The sequence below is a fragment of the Octopus sinensis genome, linkage group LG28 (assembly GCF_006345805.1).
Source record: "Octopus sinensis linkage group LG28, ASM634580v1, whole genome shotgun sequence".
Lineage (NCBI taxonomy): Eukaryota > Metazoa > Mollusca > Cephalopoda > Octopoda > Octopodidae > Octopus > Octopus sinensis.
Window position 1 is genome coordinate 18,234,878 of NC_043024.1, and position 22,021 is coordinate 18,256,898.

Below are 22,021 nucleotides of genomic sequence, written 5' to 3' on the forward strand. Positions count from 1 at the left end.
GTCGGGTATTGTCTGTTTTAAGCTGGTGTGTGTTCTCTGTAGGTGCAGACATGGTTGTGTGGTAAGAATCTTACTTCCGATCCACATGGCTCTGTGTTCAGTTCCACTGCATAGCACCTTGGGCAAGTGTCTTCTACTATAACCTCGGACCAACCATAGTCTTGTGAGTGGATTTGGTAAATGGAAACTGGAAGAAGCCCATCGTATATAAACTATATATGTGTGTGTTTCTGTATCTGTGTCTGTCCCCAACACTGCTTGACAATTGTTGTTGGTGAAGTTACATCCCCATGACTTAGCAGTTTGGCAAAAGGGACCAATAGAATAAGTAAGGCTTTAAAAGTAGAAAGTCATAGAGTTTAATTCATTCAACTAAAAATTCTTCAAGGTGATGCCCCAACATGGCTACAGTCTAATGCCATGATTCCCAACCTGGGGTTCACAGACCCCTGATGGTCCACAAAGGTAGTACTAGTGATCTGTGAACTAAATTCAAAATTTCATATATATATATATATATATATATATATATCAAAAGGATGTGTTATAACACTGTTCCACAGCTATACGAACAATCCAACATACCTCCATCATCAGCTACCTCACGGATATCATTATGGTTTCGACACCTGGGCAGTACCATTCGATCCAGCAGTGTCAACAACACTAAAATAAGTGTTGTTTGAGAACAAATATACCAAAAAAAGTATAATCATATTAAAAGGGGTCTGTGGGAAAACTCATTTAAATAAAAGGGTTGGAAACCACTGTGAAAAGGTTAGGAACCACTGGTCTAATGGGTGAAACAAATAACAAAACAAAAAACATATACATACATATTCATTCATCCATTTTATGTTCATTTTTCCATAGTAGCATGAGTTAGATGATTATGTATTAAAGCATTGCTTTCTAGCTAGGTATCTCTACACCTTACCAGTTTTAGCATGCATGTTCAAAAGCACAGAGCCAGCAGTTGATTTGTTGACAGGAACAGCACCATTTGTAGCTCAACAATTTGGGAAAAAAATCATTAATGTAAATATTCACACAAATACAAAAATATAGTTTATATTGGCATACTTCCTCAGAAATAGTGATACTTGCATGTGTGTATATAAATTATGTCTGCAGACACACAAACATGTCATTGTCATCATCATATGTAACATCCCTTTATCTATGCTGGTATGGGTTGAATGGTTTGACAAGAACAGACAAGCTAGAGGCCTGTGCCAAGCTCTATGTCCATATTTACATGGTTTCTTCATGCTCTTTCTAATGCCAAACAAAATAACTTTCTTTCTCCCATTCATTCTCCTCTTTTTATAGACTATCATAATAACACTTCCATGCTTCTGTCTTTTCATAATCTCTATGTGCAAGTGTCCAATTATCCTTCTGCTCACACCTCTCTCCCACAACATCTCAGTTCTCACTGGTTTACTGCTTTGCAGTCTGGAAGAGATCATTGCCTTTTTTCCTCATGTTGTACAACATTGGCAGATCTCTTCTTTTCTGCTTCTCCCCCGGCTCTTTTACTCTTTTACTTGTTTCAGTCATTTGACTGTGGCCATGCTGGAGCACCACCTTTAGTCGAGCAAATTGACCCCAGGACTTATTCTTTGCAAGCCTAGTACTTATTCTATCAGCCTCTTGCCAAACTGCTAAGTTACGGGAATGTAAACACACCAGCATCAGTTGTCAAGCGATGTTGGGGGCACAAACACAGACACACAAACACAAACACACACACACACACACACACACACACATATATATATATATATATATACAACAGGCTTCTTTTAGTTTCTGTCTACCAAATCCACTCACAAGGCTTTGGTGGGCCCGAGGCTATAGTAGAAGAGACTTGCCCAAGATGTCACGTAGTGAGACTGAACCCAGATCCAAGTGGTTGGTAAGCAAGCTACTTACCACACAGCCACTCCCATAGATTTATTACTTAGCTTCTCTACTAGCTACCTGGTAAAATTCTCTGCTAAACTCATTCTTCCAAACCTGCCTCTCACTTTAATTCTCTGTCTACTTCCCTATCCTAATGTTACCATATCACTCTGGGTCTGGCTAGAATTTAGCACCAGTCATAGATTTAGTCTGTAACCCTCAGTAGGTTGTCTTGTAAAAACTTCCAGCTGTCCTCCTATGCTATAAGTCTGTATCCCTTCTTCCTTTTTGTGAAATGCTCTGATTCATACATCTCTAAATCTTTGACTATTTGAAGGCTCCTTAAGCACCCAAGTCTTCTTTTGGTTTATGTCTCTGAGACCTTCTAACTCTAAGTCTTAAATTACTAATAACTAACCTATGTTGGATAGTATTCTTCACTAGGAAGGGGCTTTGCATTCACCAGCATCTATCCATCCTGTTTTCTGGTGAGAATGCAATCAATCTTGCTTGTGTGATTAAGTAACTGATAGGTGATTAAGTAACTGATAGGCTCCCTGAAGTTAGCATTGCAGATCAACAAGTTATTAGCATCACAGAACTCCAGTAGACTTGTTCCCACCTCATTTCTATAACCAAAGCCTTTACCTCCAAGTACACCACAAATTCCATGAAGCACTGCCCAACATGTCCAATGAAATCCCCAGCCACAATAATAAAGTCTTTGTCATCCATCATCAAGATAATTTGTTAAAGGGTTTATAGAAATGGTCCTTCAGTTCCTCTGCCAGTCGAGTTTGTGAGGCATATGCTGAAATAAATTTTACTGTTGTATAAGTTAATACTCAGTTTAACAATCCTACTCTGACTACCATAATCACTTTATTTATCCATGTGCCTACACCTCCCACTTCTTCACTTCTATCTAATACGGAAAGTTTGGACCTCTGTTCTCTGCTCATGAGGAGTCTAGTAGAGGTTCCTTGCCATCTCACCTCTTGTACACAATACACATTTACACACCTGCACTCTGGTATTTCAACAATCTCACTGGATTAAGCTTTCACTATTCCAATATTTAATGTGACAGCCTTGAAGATGTAGATTTTGAAAGAGTAAGTGATGGAACTGGGATATTGGTTTAAATTTCTGAAAAGAGGATATTTGCAAGTGCCTCTTTCTAGGTAAAGAGTTAATGAGTTTGACATTAATAGCACAGCTATTTATTTCTCAATGTCTTAGTTATTTCCCTTAATTGCAGGAACATCAATTAATTGCAGGAACATCAATGCATGATATGTACACATCTTGTATACACCTATGCCTAACATATAATCTGCATATACATAAATATACCACATACACACACATATGCCTCTCCTACATTGACATGTACACAAGGATGCATAAGTATGTCTATCTCACACATATGCACAAACATACCTACACATGGACACAAATGCATCATATATAAACATAGAAGCAGTGATGCTTATGCGTTGGCAGGGAAGAAAAAGATGCAAACCAATCACTGAGAAGGTGGTGAAAAGTGGGGAGGAGAAATGGGAATAAAATTACTACTTATTATATATATATATATATATATATATATATATATATATATATATATATATATATATATATATATATATACACACACACACACACACACACACTCATTGATGCAATCATAAGACACACTTGCATACATATGCGCACACATGCATGCACACACACACACACACATATCTAACATATCTATGTACATCACTTGATCTTGCAGAGGAGGTGGTTTTCTACGAACTTCTAGTTGTTCAGGTGTTTGTTTAATCTAGCTTAATAATTCAGTTGAGGTTATAGAAAATGAATTTATTTTCATGACAGCACTTAGAAGTTTACTCTGATCTTGTATTCTAAGATATCATATTTTTTGTTTTTTGTAACAGTGAAGAATTTTTTATTATTACAGAAGCCACAGGAACTTGAATGTGGGGGATATACTTGTTGCTGAAGTGCTGTATAGACTATATGTTATTAAAGTTATTTTAAGTGTTATGTGTAACTCACTAATGCATCTTCTATTGTATGTCTAAAGTTGGAATTATGATTTCAACATTAACTCTTTAAGTCATCCTCATAATATCCTAATGTATGATCTTGTGGGGAAGAGATTGTATATCTCTTGTGACCAACACTAGATTAGTAGATCAGTGAATTTGTTTTGGCATGTCATCACAAGGAGTAGATGCCCTAAAGCACCAATAGGCTCTCCAAATCTCTGTGGACTGTCATAAGAATAATCCCACAAATTGAAGCAGCAGATCTGCAATACCACATTAAAGAGTTATGTCCACTGGAAAAGTCTGGACAAAGCTAAATCCATGATCTAAGAAGCCACTGCCAATCTTTGGTACTGTAAGTTTTATTCCATTTCCTCTGTTACTACATTAGAGGTCAAAAACCTTTTCTAGTTATAGCTATCATCCAATTCTTGAATGACTCATGCTATAAAATTACTTTTGACTTAATGAAGGACACCAATTAATCAAAGAACTCATTTTAGTTTCAATTTATTTTAATCAGGGAATTTCTCAAACTTTTTAGAAAGTCACAAAGAATCTTTGAAACATGAAAAGCTTGAACAAGATGCTACAAAAGTTGGAAAATCTAGTCAAAGCAAAAAGAAAATATGAGATTAAAGAAAATTATTTAAATTTGATACCAAGGATGGTTAAAGTAAAATAAAATGAAAGAAAATTATTTAAATTTGAAACCAAGCAGCTGATGAATCAATGTAAAGTTGTTTGTTTTTTGTTCACAATATTGATGTGTTGGACTTGTTAATGCCAATAATGAAACATTATGACATTATCCAGATGGCCATCCGTCAATTTTGTTCACAAATGGTTTCTGGTGAACTTCAATTTTTAAAATAATTGCTCACACAGACAGATAAATACTGCCAAACAATGATTCCTTTTTTTTTTTCTTTTTTTTTTCCTTTTTTTTTTTTTGCCTGGCTAACTAGGTTAGAATGTATTCTGCTTGGATGAATACTCTCCAAGTCAAAAGCTGTCACTTCGCAAAGAAATCTCATACTCAATCTTTTACCATATTTCATTCCATTTGATTCTATTTGATAATTTTCTGCAACATTGTCTCATTCCACATCAACTTAAGGCAGGAGCAGCTGCAGCTCATTTACATATGCCCAAAAATCAACAAAACCAGATTAAAAACACTTTAATTCTTCGACTAATATTCACAAGAATGCTAGAATCTTGTACTTTAAATACACTTTACTCTTTTACTTGTTTCAGTCATTTGACTGTGGCCATGCTGGAGCACTGCCTTTAGTCAAGCAAACTGACCCCAAGACTTATTCTTTGTAAGCCTAGTACTTATTCTACCAGTCTCTTTTGCCGAACCGCTAAGTTACGGGGACGTAAACACACCAGCATCGGTTGTCAAGTGATATTGGGGGGACAAACACAGACACACAAACACACACATATATATATACAACGGGCTTCTTTCAGTTTCCATCTACCAAATCCACTCACAAGGCTTTGGTTGGCCTAAGGCTATAGTTGAAGACGCTTGCCCAAGGTGCCACGTAGTGGGACTGAACCCAGAACCATGTGGTTGGTAAGCAAGCTACTTACCACACAGCCACTCCTGCACCTATATGAGAAAGAGAAGAAGACGTATGCCATTTTATTTCTGAATCTGGTGTTTCTGTAATGGCAGCTCTTCTTCAAATGCTACAGTATGGCCATATATCCTGTGTACCAGAAGATATTAACATCTTTGAAGTTGTAAATTCAATTAATTTAAATGAGATGTAAAGTCATAAAAAGTTGCAAGTCAATCAGAACCACAAAATATGAAGTATTTTTGCTTTCAAAGAATATCATTTCCTTATGCAAATCAAATACTTTTTCCACCATTAAATTTTTGTCTGAATCTGCAAATGTCACAGAAATAAACCAGATTCCTTGATAAACAATGCAAACCCACACACATACACAAGTACACAAACACTCACAAGCACACACACACACTAATATGTATTAAGGAGATTCTATTTTCCAGTATCCATAGATAATAGTCTTTGATTCAGGACAAACTGGAACCTTGGTCCACCACATTATTATTGATATATTGATGTGTCAAAGACTTGGTGTGATATATTGTTGTTGTTGTTGTTGTATGAAACAGTAAGAATAAGGAAATCCTTTACTTACCAGACAAGCAGAGTATACTATTGTTTCTGGACAAACAGTCCAATTTGCAAAGTGGTTGGCATTAGGAAGGGCAACCAGCTACAGAACTATGCCAAAAGGATATCCAGCTAAAAAAAACTATTTCAAAAGGGTATCCAGCTTCAAAACTATGCTAAAACAGAGAGTGAAGATTGATGCAGTCCTCTGGCTTGCCAGTGCCTGTCAAACTGCCCAACCCATGCCAGCTTGGAAAACGAACATTAAACAATAATGATGGTGATGTTGAATGGATGTATTGAGCTAGCAGAGTCTATTAAAGCATCAGATAGAATACTTTGCAGGATTGGTTTTGAATCTCTGTTCTCTGGGTTCAAATACTGATGAGGTCAGCTTTGGCTTTCATCCACTTAGTATTGGTTTATGGAGTACCAGTCAAGGACTTAGGTTGAGTTTTGTTTCTTCTCTCCTCACATTGTCTCTCTCAAAATTGGTTAGAGCAAAGAAAATGGTGATTTGTGGAAAAAAACATGAAGGAAAGCAGCAGGAAATCACCTTTGTGGTGTTCAATGAATATTCTATGACAGGCACTTAGCGCTTGTCAGATCAGTCGACAGGGGGCCCTGGTCATTGACCTAATGATAGAGTGTGTGTGTGTGTATGCGTATGAGTATGTATATATATACATGTAATATATATAGTTGTGTATATGTGTGTGTATATATATATGTACCTATATACATAAGTGTGTATGTGTATATATGTGTGTGTGTGTGTATATATATATATATATATGTACCTGAGTGTGTGTGTGATCTTAATAATACATTCTGTATCTAGATTGCTCAATAATTTCAGTCAAGATTTTTTATCTGAGTGATTCAAACTACTTCAACCAAGTGTGTGTATGCGTGTTAATATTATTCCAAAATGCCTAGTGGTATTTCGTTTGTCTTTACATTCTGAGTTCAAATTCCATTGAGGTCGACTGTGCCTTTCATCCTTTCGGGGGTCAATAAATTAAGTACCAGTTGCATACTGGGGTCGATCTCATCTACTGGATCCCTCCCCCAAAATTATGAGCCTTGTGCCTAGAGTAGAAAAGAATATTATTCTAAATATATACACTACTTCACACTTTGTGGTGATAGATGAGAGAACTCAATACAAAAGTAAGATCACAGTAGTCTAGAGACATAAAAAAATATATTATTAGACATGTCTGCATTCTAAATTTCTCATGATGTTTAGACAAGACCAGATCTGGCTGCATTATTAAAAGATGATTTGCCACCAACAGATTTAGAATCAAGAAGAAATCAAAGACTAAAACATTCTTCATTTGTAAGGCTGCTTGGTATTTCCATAGAACTAAATAATTTTGCTTTTGTTGTTTCTTGGGAGGGTCATCAGGCCAATAATAAACACACATTCTTCTTTTTTATCTTGTTTCAGTCATTAGACTGTGGCCATGCTGGGGCACCACCTTGGAAAGTTCTTTTAGCTGAATGATTTGATGCCAGTACTCTATGTTGTAAAGCCTGGTACTTATTTTATCGAACTCTTTTCCCAAACCACTAAGTTACAGGGATAAACACTCCAGCACTGGTTGTCAAGCAGTAGTGTCACACAAACACAAAGGTGTGCACACACACATATACACACATGCAAACACACACACGTGAACACACATATTTATAGGCACGTGGCCTAGTGGTCAGGTTGTTGCACTAACAATCGCTAGATCATGGGTTTGATTCGCCAGCTGGCAGCGCATTATGTTCTTGAGCAAGACACTTCATTTCACATTACTCCAGTCCACATTTCAGTGGACTTAATTCAGTTGGCCTGCTCGCCTAGCTAGTGGGGTGGTATCATTTGAAGTCTAAAACAATGCAAAACACATTGTGACTAGTGATGCATAACATCTGATAGCCTGGTTGGTCATGTGATCACATGATATATATATATATAATATATATATATATATATATATATATATATATATATATATATATATATATATTACACACACATAACAGGCTTCTGTCAGTTTCATTCTACCAAATCCATTCACAGGATTTGGTCAGCCCAAGGCACTTACCCAAGATGCTAAACAGTAAGACTGAACCCAGGACCATGGGATTGGGAAGCAAGCTTCTTACCACATAGCCATGCTGTGTTCACTTTCACTTCATTGTTGGTAAATTAGTTAATTATTTAACCAATTAACAGAGTGTGTGATTAATTCATTTAATCAATCAGTTGTGTTTGTCCAAAGTCCTTTCATTGCCATTCACAAGACTTGAAGGTGACCAGGAGTAAAGAGGACATGTCTGTGGATGAGGTTGTGAATGGCAACAGAAGAACTTTGGAAAACACAACTGATTGATTGATTAATCAAATGATTAATCAAACAAATGTTCACTTAGGTGTGTTTCTGTCCCCATAACTTAGCGGTTCGGCCTAAGAGACCAATAGAATAAGTACTAGGCTTACAAACAGTAAGTCCTGGGGTTGATTTGCTCGACTAAAGGCAGTGTTCCAGCATGGCCACAGTCAAATGACTGAAAAAAATAAAAGGGAGTAAAAGAGAGAATACAAAAGAGTAGATGAGAGGTATCACTTCTCTATTGTGTTAAGTAGTTTCACCTGTAGCAGGTGTAATCGGTGCTGCAGATCAAGAGCAGGCCTTGTAACCCACATGCAAATCTTCCAAAGATGATTACTAAACAAGACACCAAACTACAACAGACAGCCAAAGAAGAAGATATGTGTTATATATATATATATGTCTTATATAGGTGATATATTTTACAGGCGTAGCTGTGTGGTTAGAAGGTTGTTTCCTGGCCACATAGTTCCGTGTTCAGTCCTACTGAGTGACATCTTGGGAAAGTATCTTTTTAATATAGCCTCAGGCCAACCAAAGTGTTGTGAGTGAATCTGGTAGACAGAAACTGAAAGATGCCTTTCATGTGTGTGCACATATGTGTCTTTCTGTCTGTTTGTCCCCTCACAACTGTTTGACAACTGGTGTTGGTGTGTTTATGTCCTCCATAACTTAGCAGTTCAGCAAAGAGACTGATAATAATAAGTACCAGGTTTTAAGAAGACAGAAAAGAAAAATATATAAGTTTCTAGGGGTTGATTGATTCATTCAGCTAAAAATTCTTTAAGACAGTGCCCCAGCATGGCCACAATAGACTAACTGAAACAAGTAAAAGAAGGAAAAAAAATACACGTTATATATGTAATAATTATGTCTTTTGTTATGCACATGATCTTCCGGTCCATGGAAAAGTTGTCTTGTATGAAACCTGTCTGTGGTAGAGAAACGGCTAAGGGCCACAATTGTACAGCACTTAGCTTCTTGTTCTACTTTTTTCCTGGTTTTACAAATTGTAAATATTTCACTGCCAACTGGAGCCACATTTCTATTGATTTAACAATATTTCTAAAGAATGTTAATCGCATGCTTATTGAACCTTTGACAGAGGTGACAGCATGTTTGGTGCGGTGCGGTGTGGTGTGGTATGGTGTAATTTGGTTTGGCATTATGGAGTTGTGTGCGGGTTGATGTTTGAGTTGAAACTAAAGGTGTGCATGTGGAAAGAATTGTTGAACTTGCTGCCCACTGTTTGGCAGTGATATCCAATTAAAGGTTGGCATCGTGTCAGGTGTTACAGGTATGATGTAGATGGTGGAGGTGGGTTTAAATGAAAGAGGAAGAAACAGAACTTTGTTGCAGCGTGATAGGAGAGAGAGAGAGGCAACACATTGTAAAACAGCCATATAGTTTTGTTTAACCCTTGCTCAACCCTGATTAAACAAATTCCACCCATGACCATCAAATCTGTTTAGAAATATGTGCAGGTGTAGCTGTGTTGTAAGAAGCTTGCTTCTTACCAAACAGCCACACCTGCGGCAAGCTGGCAGAAACATTAGAAACAGAAGGATGGCAGAATCGTTAGCATACCGGGCGAAATGCTTAGCAGTATTTCATCTGCCATTATGTTCTGAGTTAAAATTCTGCCCAGGTCGACTTTGCCTTTCATCCTTTTGGGGTCGATAAATTAAGTACCAGTTACACACTGGGGGCCAATGTAATCAACTTAATCTCCTTGTCTGTCTTTGTTTGTCCCCTCTATGTTTAGCCCCTTGTGGGCAATAAAGAAATAAGAAGCTTACTTCCCAACTACATGGTTCTGGGTCAGTCCCACTGCGTGGGACTTTGGGCGAGTCTCTTCTACCATAGCCGCAGGCTAACCTAACCCGTGTGAGTGGATGTGATTGACAGAAACCGAAAGAAGTCTGTCACATACACACACATATATATTTTTTAGGTACAGGCATGGCTGTGTAGTAAGAAGCTTGCTTACCAACCACATGGTTCCAGATTCAGTCCCACTGTGTGGCACCTTGGACAAGTTTCTTCTACTATAGCCTTGGGCTGACCAAAGCCTTGTGAGTGGATTTGATAGACGGAAACTGAAAGAAGCCTGTTATATATATATTTATTTATTTATTCATATGTCTGTGTGTGTACTCCCACCACCTTTGCAGGACAAACAATATTGGTGTGTTTACATCTACGTAACTTAGCAGTCCAACAAAAGGGGCTGATGGAACAAGTACTAGGCTTACAAAGACTAAGAACTGGTTCCACTAAAATCCCTTAAGGTGTTGCTCCAGCATGACCGCAGTCAAATGACTGAAGCAAGTAACAAAATCTGCATTATCATTTGTGTTCCCTCTAATTAATTGAGACAGGGAATGTGAATTGAGTAAGATTCAGGTGCTGTTTCTAGCAGTTTGTATGACCACATAGCAGCTTCCTTGCTGGTTGTTGTTGGTGACATTGTAGAAGTGGATGAGGTGAAAGATGAGTATGACATAATGAAGGCTCTTTACTGTCTTCCTTTTCCTCTCTAACTGGGAGGCATGAATTTCAGAATATTTAAATACATACAGTTCTGTATTTAAGATATGAGGAATTATGTACATTATTTACATTTGACGGATATTTCTCCTCATCTTGTTAACACAACGTTTCAGCTGATATACCCTCCAGCCTTTATCAGGTGTTTTGGGGAAATTTCGAACTTGGGTTCTCATTCCTAAGGTACTTTTTGATGTTGTTGTTGTTGTTATCATTATTATTATTATTATTCATACATATACTTTATCTTTTACTTGCTTCAGTCAGTAGACTGTGACCATGCTGGGGTACCGCCTTGAATTTTTAGTCGAATGAATCAGCCCCAGTACTTAATTTTTAAGCATAGTACATATTCTATTGCTCTTTTTTGCCAAACCACTAAGTTACAGGGAGGTAAATACACCAACACTGGTTATCAAGCAGTGAGACACACACACACACACACACACACATTATATATATATATATACATTATATATATATATATATATATATATATATATATATATATTATATATATATATAATATATATATATATATATAACAGGCTTCTTTCAGTTTCCTCTACCAAATCCACTCACAAGGCTTTGGTCAGTCCAAGGCTATTGTAGAAGACACTTGCACAAGGTGCCATGTGTATACATACATATTTTACTAATGCACATACATACATAGAGAAAGCTAATTCAAAGACTACAAATCCAAGCCATCATTGCAACTGTAAAAGTCTGTAAAACTTTCCAGAAGTTTATCATTTAAATATATATGAGCATGTCTAGATATGTGACTATATGCATGAGAATACGTACATACATATGTACATACGTACATGCATACATACAAACAAACAAAAATATCTTGTTATTGATGTTGAAATTCCAATGAAGGAACCTTGGATCTAGATTAGAAACTAGCTCTTTTTCTATTGGCAAGAAATCTCTCTCTATATAAACGGCAAAATATCTCTGTGTGTGTCCTTTATACAAATCCACAATTTTTCAGTTAGAGGGCTCTCACTTTCTATGGTCATTCAAAGCTGTCCAAGGGTGGTCGTGCACATCTTTACATTTCCCCAGTCACCCAACAAAGCCATTAAAAAATCAGTGGAAGTGACTTTTTTGTGAATTTTCTATCCAAAACCCAATAAAAATGCCCGAAACTTGATACGCCAATTGAATGCCAGCTAGCTGTATGTGATTGGTCAGAAATTTGGACAGTACTCACGTGTATGTGCGCACGCATGCACGCAGCTGTATATGTATGCACTAACACTATATGCATGCACTAGCACTATGACCTGGAAACACTGGGTCATAGTGCTAGTCTTGAAATAAAACTGAATAATGACGTACATGTATGTATATATGTGTATATCTATCTATCTATATATATACACATGTAACAAATTTTCTGAATGCTACAAATATATATTTACTTCTCTTCAACTCCAAACAAGATCTTCAAGTACCACCATGCCATTGTTAAACATCCTCATCCATACACACACATGCATGCACATCATTACCTCTCTTTGTTGGTGTATTTTGTGGAAACAATAGCAAAGTCGTGGCAGAGAGGTTGGAACTTTTTATGAGGTGACAATGGCTTTCAGTCATACTTTTTGAATAAATAACAAGAAAGGAAGAACCTGACTTAATATTTTTTTTTTAATTTCTAAAGATTTAAACAATTACACCTAATTCTTCCATCGGCCAAATAATAATAATAATGGTTTCAAATTTTGCCACAAGGGTAATAATTTTGGGGGAGGGGATGAGCCAATTACATCGACCCCAGTGTTCAACTGGTTGTTAATATATCGACCCCAAAAGGATTAAAGACAAAGTTAACCTCGGCAGACTTCCAGCTCAGAACATGAAGACGGACAAAATACTGCAAAGCATTCTGCCTGGCATGCAAACGATTCTGCAAGCTCACCACCTTAATCTCTTATTATAAAAGGCAGATTTTATCTGCCTCCCTTTGGGAGTTATAGAAATCTACAATATAGGATTTCTTCAATTACAATTTACCTAGCATTTTTAAGAGTACAATGCATCGCGTCATGCCAGGTCCAGTTTTTAAAATTTAAACTCCAATTAAGCAAAATTTACAGAAAACTCACATTCTGGTGTGTGTGTCAAATGCTTTTCTTAGTCTGGTTTACACCACACGCAAACGCACACACACAGTGGGCAACGAATAAAATGAAAGTAATTCACTTACTGTAGTGAGTGATTCTTTCACTCTGCCTCCCACTTCCTCTTTCCACACATAGACACGCAAATATATAAATAAAATTGTAAGCTAACGTGCGTGTGTGTGAGTGTGTGTGTGTGTGTGTGCGCGTGTGTGTGTGTGTGAGGGTGCGTGTGTGTGTGCGTGCGCGTGCGTGAGTGTGTGACAGGAAAGTTTTTTTACGACGAATATAAGACCTATATCCAAGTAGCAGAAAGATAAGACAGTAAGGTGTGATTTGAGAGAGATTTGGCTGCTATTTCTACCATGTCTAGCTGCCATGTAGGGGTCTCCCTCATAGGCTCATACATACATATATACATAGATAAGACAGTAAGGTGTGATTTGGGGGAAATTTGGCTGCTATTTCTACCAGGTCTAGCTACCATGTAGAGGCCCCCCTCATTGGCTCATATATATATACATACATAAGACAGTAAGGTGTGATTTGAGGGAGATTTGGCTGCTGTTTCTACCAGGTCTGTTAGGCCTTCTCATGTAAACTCAAGCTTTCTCATGCCTTGAACATAAGACCAAAGCAGAGAATGTATTCTTTTATTCTTCTGCTTTTTCCAGCCATTGGTCTGTGGCCATGCTGGAGCAATGCCTTGAAGAATTGTAGTTTAATGAATCAACTCCAGTTTTATTTTTGTAAGCATTGTACTTATTCTATCTGTTTCCTTTGTCAAACCACTAGGTGACAGGGATGTAAACAAACCAACATTCGTTGTCAAGCAGTGGTGGAGGACAATCACAAGCACAGACACGCACACACACACACATACATGCATACACATATACACACATACATACATACATACATATATATATATGTGTGTATATATATATATTGCAGCGTGGAAGGTGTTTGTAAGCCATTTAAGAAACACACAAAAACCGTTACATTCACTTCAACATTTAAATTTAATTTGCCAAAATATTTTCGTCGCTTTCAGACCGCGACCTGTTCACTGACAAAAATATCGTGCTAACAGGTCGCGGTCTCAAAGCGACGAAAATATTTTGACAAATTAAATTTAAATGTTGAAGTGAATCTAACGGTTTTTGTGTGTTTCTTAAATGGCTTATAAACACCTTCAACGCTGCAACTGTTTTCGTTCCAGCACACGATCTCAGATCAAGTCACTTGCTATGCAAGTACATCTCTGTAACTATATATATATTTATATATATATATATATATGTATATTGGTAAAAACAGTAAGATAACAAAAGAAATAAAGAGACCTCAATATTATGTAAATAGAGGAAATCTTTATATATAAAAGTGAGGTTGTGTGTCTGTCTCCTACGATTTAGATTCCTAACTACTCCCACATTTTGCGGTGCAGTTTAACCAAAACCGGGTATCTTATAGTCGTGATTCATATCGAGACCGTCTGGGTATTAGCGCGCGTCTACGATGAGTCTACGATTTAAAAAAAAATTTACCATCAATTTTCCCCATTTTTAATCCATTTTTGACATATATAAGGGAAGTAACTCTCTAAAATTTATTATTAAATCTCAGAACGTAAAAAGCTACAGTAACACCCCTCCCTCTTTCTGGTTAGCCATATTGAGATGGCTATTATACTTTACATCTCTAAAAATGCTTATATAATTATTTCCCTTACAAACTCGAGCAACGCCGGGCGATACTGCTAGTAATATATAATAATAATCCTTACTGCTAAAGGCACAAAGTCTGAAATTTTGTGGGTGGAGACTAGTCAATGACATCAACCCCAGTGTGTAACTGGTACTTAATCTATCGACCCTGAAAGGATGACACAAAGTCAACTTCAGCAGAATGTAGCAACAGACGAAATACCACAAAGCAATTCGTTCAGCATGTTAACAATTCTGCCAGTTCACCACCTTCATAATAGTAATAACAACAGCAACTATAATAAATGCCCTGATGCAGTACCAGGCACTGGCTCTCATGGCCTCTGATCTTAACTGATTGGAAGTGTTATCATGTACATTGTTTTGTCTTGGTATAAAAGATGGGCTACAGCAAATATTCTGCTCAATACCACAGATTTGCTTGCCACTTGTTTGACCTTAACCAGTTGAGCATGTCCCTTAATGGCTGATGATATGTGCATCTCTGACCAAGAGCAGAAGTAGTGGGGGAGCATCATAGCCGTGTGTTGAAAGGAATTCTTAGAGGTTTGGATAATTCACCTTTGGAAACACGGGTGGTTCTTTCAACATCCTTAAACAATCCTTATTCAGGACCTTTTTAGTGGGATGAGCTACTCAACCAGAAGAAAATTCTAACTGGGCCCCACCTGCAAGGTCATGCACTGTTTATCTTGATATGAGATCGCCCTGTTGTGCACATTTGGTTGTGATGCATGTGCCTGGCGTACGTTTATCATACACGTAGTCATGATGGGTATACTGGTTTTCATATATTTTACCCCAGTATCACTTTGATGGCATGCACTGCTCTCTCACTCAATAATAATAATAATGTTCATCAACAGATTCACTGTTTTCTGCCATATTTATGGTCATTAGTTATATATAGTCAGCTGCTCACACCAAAGACTGATTTTGTGTATATCAATACATATCCTTTTCTACTCTAGGCACAAGGCCCGAAATTTTGGGAGAGGGAACCAGTCAATTAGATCAACCCCAGTATGCAACTGGTACTTAATTTATCAACCCCCAAAAGGCTGAATGGCAAAGTCGACCCTCTGCTCTCACAAATGAGAATACTAATAATGAACCCACCTGCTCTAAAAAAATTAAGTAAAAAAAAAATAATCAAGAATCCTTGTCCGGTACCAGATCAATCCCAAAATCTAATCAGTTTGTGCTAGTCACGAGGTCAAACATCCCTAAAAGTTTCATCCAAATCCATCCAGCTGTTCTTGAGATATCTTGTCCACAAACAAACACAACTGAAAACAATACTGCCGCCTTCGCTATAGCGGAGGTAATAATCATAAATAATGAGTTACAGTATATAAGAGTAAAAATACATAATGAATAAAATAAAAGTGAAATAAGATTTATGCTCATCTTTGTATACGACTGTGCATATGTGTATATGCATGTGTGTATGCATATATATATTTATGCACAACAAGTATGGTTGTCGGTTGTTTATGCAGCAATATGTGTGTGTATGCATATATATGTTGTATGTTTCCTTTCAAACTTACTCATTAGAGTAAAAATAAAAAATGATAAATTAAAAAATAAAATAGATTAAATATAAGTGAAATAAATTTATGTTCTTATGTGCATATGCATGTGTGTATGTATATATACATATTCTTTTCTACTCTTGGCACAAAACCCGAAATTTTGGGGGAGAGGGACCAGTCAATTAGATCGACCCCAGTATGCAACTGGTACTTAATTTATCGACCCTGGAAGTTATACAATGGCAACCAGTTTTACAATGACAAAGTCGACCTCAGCAGAATTTGAACTCAGAATATAGCGACAGGTGATAATGTTTATGACAATTGTGGTGGTAGTGGTGGTGATGAAGATGATGATGGTAATAATCTTTCTCTATTTCTACTTCAGATCCCTATGTGAAGATGTGGTTAATGCATGGAAACACCAGGGTGGAGAAACGGAAGACCACAATCAAACGAAGGACCCTCAATCCCATATTTGAAGAGACTTTTATTTTCGATATATCTTGGGAAAAGATCCGTGAGTCTCAGATTCACGTCATTGTCATGGACTTTGATAAACTTGGCCGCAACGAACTGATTGGTAAGCTGGTGCTGGGCTCACGCAGTGGGCCGACAGAAATGAAACACTGGAATGACATGGTATCGAAACCACGACAACCAGTTTTACAATGGCATCTATTGAAGGATTAATTATACCTAGCTGTCTACCATCTGTCTATATTCAAATACACACACACACACACACACATATATATATATGCAAGATATATATATATGTGTGTGTGTGTGTGTGTGCAATATATATATGTCTGAAATATACAATAAGTGTATATATAACATACATATGTATATACTATAAGATATATAACATGTAATACATATATATGTATGTATTTATGTATAGCATGTTTTATATGTATGTATAACGTTTTATGTATATATATATGTTATGTGTGTGTGTATACAGATGGAATATATGTGTGTATATACATATATATGTAATGTATATGAAAAAACTACATATATTAATATATTATTAGTATATATATGTATATATACACACAGCACACACACACACATATATATATATGTATATGTGTATATATATATATATATATATATAATATACATACATACATACAAATATATATATATATATATATATATATATAATATACATACACACACACACCACACACACACACAACACACACACACACACACACACACACACACACATGAATATACTTTTAAGAAAATTCATCGAGTTCGAAGACAATCCCCACACTGTCCCTCCAAATCTACCCCCTCCATAACATAACAACAAGATAAACAAAATATTAACAAATATAACATACATACCAGAACCAACACACTCACACACACACACACGCATTGTAGATGAGTGATGGGGGGAGGAGATAAAAGAAAGGAAGGAAAGAAACAACAACAACAACACTTATCTAATAATGGCATAAACGGCAACAACAAGAGCAGTAATAATACTGCTGCAGCAACAACAACATTCACATTTACAACAACCATCGCAGCTCTTACAGTCTGATATAGTAGTCAAATCTCCCTCAAATTACAGCCTACCATCTCAAACCAAAAAAAGCAACAAAAAAAATACAAAATTCTATTCTATAATGTAGTCAGTAGTTGTAGATAAAACTATAAATAAATGGGATGGTCATGGATGGAATGTCTTTCATCAGGTCTGCGTGAATCATAGCTGGCCTGGGGCTAAACAACAGCAGCTGCTTCTACAAAAACCACAGTTACATCAACAAGGCTAGACATTATATTACAATAGCCAAAACAACAACAACACCAACAGCAACAACAGTTGAAGAGAAGACGTGAAAGAATGGTGCTGAATCAAAATGGCAAAAATTGAGGAACTTTTGTCTTGGAGGATGAAAATATAAGAAAAGAAATTTAATAAAATTATAATTTGTTTACTAGATATATACAAATATGTCCACACATACATATATAATATATATATTTGTGTACTGTATAATACATATACAGCTGGACATAGAAGAGTTTGATGCAATATACATGTATTTATGTATATATACAAACATATATATATATACATATATATACATACATACACACATTTGTACATGTATAAACTAGTATATACAAAAAGATTGATATGAAATATGTGTGTGTGTTTGTGTGTATATATATATATATATATATATATTATATATATATATATATATATAGTTATCCGTAATAATGAAGGGTGAAATTAATTAATTGGAAAAATTATCAATTACACCAAGTAGTCTTCGGCATGTAAAAGCCTCATTCGAGGAAAATTTAAGTAATACTAAGCAATAAGGGTTTAGCAACGAGTTGCCTTACCACATACCGAATTTAGAAATAGCAGTCAAAGGGTTATAGCTATTTCTTCTACAAAAAAGGGAGATCTCAGTAAAAACAGCATTTGGAAGGCAGACACAAACAGGTAAGAGAGAATGAATTGACTGCAATCTATCATACATTTTTTTAGTTATCCACGGACGTACGTTTCGAAATCAAGTTTATTTATTATTTATTATTTATTTATTTATTATTTAATTATTAATTATTTATTATTTAATATTTAATATCTAATTCTTATGCTTTCCTTAAAACTTGATTTCGAAACGTACGTCCGTGGATAACTAAAAAAATGTATGATAGATTGCAGTCAATTCATTCTCTCTTACCTGTTTGTGTCTGCCTTCCAAATGCTGTTTTTACTGAGATCTCCCTTTTTTGTAGAAGAAATAGCTATAACCCTTTGACTGCTATTTCTAAATTCGGTATGTGGTAAGGCAACTCGTTGCTAAACCCTTATTGCTTAGTATATATATATATATATATATATACATACATACATACATACATATATATACACATATATATGTGTGTGTGTGTACTTTATTTGCATGTTAAGGCTACCATTGGTTTCATGTTAAGGAATATTTCAACAATTCCTCAAGCCTATCATATAGAAAAATGGTGTTCGCCTCCATTTTGGGTTAAAATGATAGCCTTAATGCACAAATAAAGCATTTTCATCCACCAATGCAGTGTTGAGCATTCATTCTCAGTGTGCGATATATATATAGATATACATACATACACACAACATGCACAGCAAAATACAAATGAAATTAAATAAAAATATATACATATACGGTCTCAACACACATACCCACACACATCTCTAGATTATGGATGTGTCAAGAAGTCTGTACATAAATAGCTATGTATGTATACATATGTATGCTTCGTTTTTTGGGATTGATAAAATATATTAAAATGAATATATACAGAGAGATGTGCTTATATTTATAAATGTGACTTGTGTGTATATTTAATATTTACACAGACATTCACATGTATGTGTATATATAAGATAACTATGTGTTTTTTTATGGGCACACTTCCTCACACAGACAAACAGCAAGATAGACATACACAAATGTGTGTGTGTGTATGTAAATATGCATTTATATACAAATATAAATGCATATATACATACACACACACACATGTATATATATGTATGTATATATATATATATATACACATATATATATCATCGTCATGACGACGATGATGATATAGATATACATATACAATATATATATATATATGTATGTATTTATATATATGTATATGTATGTGTGTGTGTGCATATATATATATATATGTGTGTGTGTGTGTATATGCATATATATACATATGTATGTATATGCATATATATACATATGTGTGTTTATGCATATATATACAGGTTTCATGTTCACAACATGATACACATGTATCCAAAACTTTATACACATATCTTTGTACATAGGCATATATATCATATACGCATACATACAAGTATACACACACACACACACACACACACATATATATATATATTAAACATAATACAGGTGGACAGCAAATAGAAGTTGCAGAGAAAGAATGGTGGAGGTGGTGGTGGTGGTGGTGGTGGTGGTGGTGGTGGTAGGCAGTAATTTGAGGGATGATGAGAAGAGGGTGGGGAAGGAAAAGACCCAGTTAAAAAAAAAATTTTTTAAGGGATGAAAGAAAGAAAATACCCTGATGTCTTCTGGTTTACTGAATGTAAAATAAAATAAAACACAACCCAAACACAGACAAAACAAAAAGAAAAAGGAACACAGACAATTATTCCCTTGGACCCTTGAGCAATGAAAGGATGGACAGAAAAATGAAGAACCAGCCAGTATTTGGAGCCAAGAATTGGTAAAGGAAACTGGTGAAAAAAGTTGGAATTTGTAAATAACAAGGATTTATTTTGTAGAGACTTTGATGGAAATAATCTAAAATAGGGTAAATTTATTTCCTCAAAACTCTTTGGGATTTTTTTTTTGTTTTGTTTTTTAAGGCACAATGGCTTGTATAATGCTCAAGGTTCTGAACTGAACCAGACTGGACTCAATTTAGATTTATTGACCTCATGGAGGGTGGTCATCAGGTTCAAAACTTGCTACTGCTACTTTTACTTGTTACTAACTTTACGGCCATTGGGCAGTGTCCAAGGGCAAGCAACATAACTCTATTCGCCCTCACTAAATGACTGATTCACTGGTTGGCTAGTTGGCAAGAAAAGACATTCCCAATTCCCCCTCGCCCCACCCCCACTGCTGTTATGTTCATGGTCGAGTGGTTCGAAGTAGGAAAGAGCTTCAAGTTGTATGGAAAGAAATTAAAAAAAAAAAAAATTTTTTTAAATTTAAGAAAAATATATATCGTTTCAGCCATGGCAAACATGGTAGAAAAAAAATATGGATTGAAAAAGAAAACAGGTGGTTATTTAAGGTGGAAAAATAAAGAGTAATAATAGATATATAGACTGGCTAGATGATTAGATAGATAATTAGGTAGATAGATATATAGATAGATAGATGGATAGATAGATTAGAATGAGAGTTTTAAAAGGTGAATGGATGAGGAGTTAGATCATAGATGATTGTTTTAGATGTTTATAGAGAAAGATGCAAAGACAGACACATAGAGAGAGAGTGATAACTAGTTGAATAGATATACAATACATTCATACACAATGTATAATGCTATATATATAAATATGTATGTATGCATGTATGTATACACACACACATACACACACGCACAAACACATTCAGAACAGCTCAAGTCTGGATCCAAACTTAAATTTGATTTAAATCTGAAATTTTGGTACCAACTCAGTGAAATCTTTACATGACTTGAAACCCATTCTAATATAACTCACATGATTTTTTTACAAGTGGACATGATCCAATTCTTAGGTGAATCAACATCTTAATCCATTCATGTACACTACTGATTTCAGATGATCCCCACGCAGATTAACAAAGATAAAAAAAAAGAAAAACAGTGTGAATTTTAGAGAGTTAAGTGACCATCCAACTAGATTTTGTATCCCAAACCATCTTCTTGTTAAGATTTCATCTAAATAACTGCACACACTGAATACTTAGATCGGGTTAAG

At 35.7% G+C, this 22,021-nt stretch overlaps 1 protein-coding gene across 3 annotated transcripts in view; it reads left to right on the forward strand.

Moving 5' to 3' along the window:
- The window catches only part of LOC115225739 (synaptotagmin-7), a 562,082-nt gene extending 544,792 nt beyond the window's left edge, over positions 1 to 17,290 (forward strand). For all 3 annotated transcript variants that reach the window (XM_036514694.1, XM_036514695.1, XM_036514696.1), the window contains exon 5: positions 16,871 to 17,290. In XM_036514694.1, the coding sequence (XP_036370587.1) occupies positions 16,871 to 17,175 (305 nt within the window). In that variant the 3' untranslated portion in view covers positions 17,176 to 17,290. The remainder of the gene's footprint in view (positions 1 to 16,870) is intronic.
- The last annotated feature ends 4,731 nt before the right edge of the window (positions 17,291 to 22,021 follow it).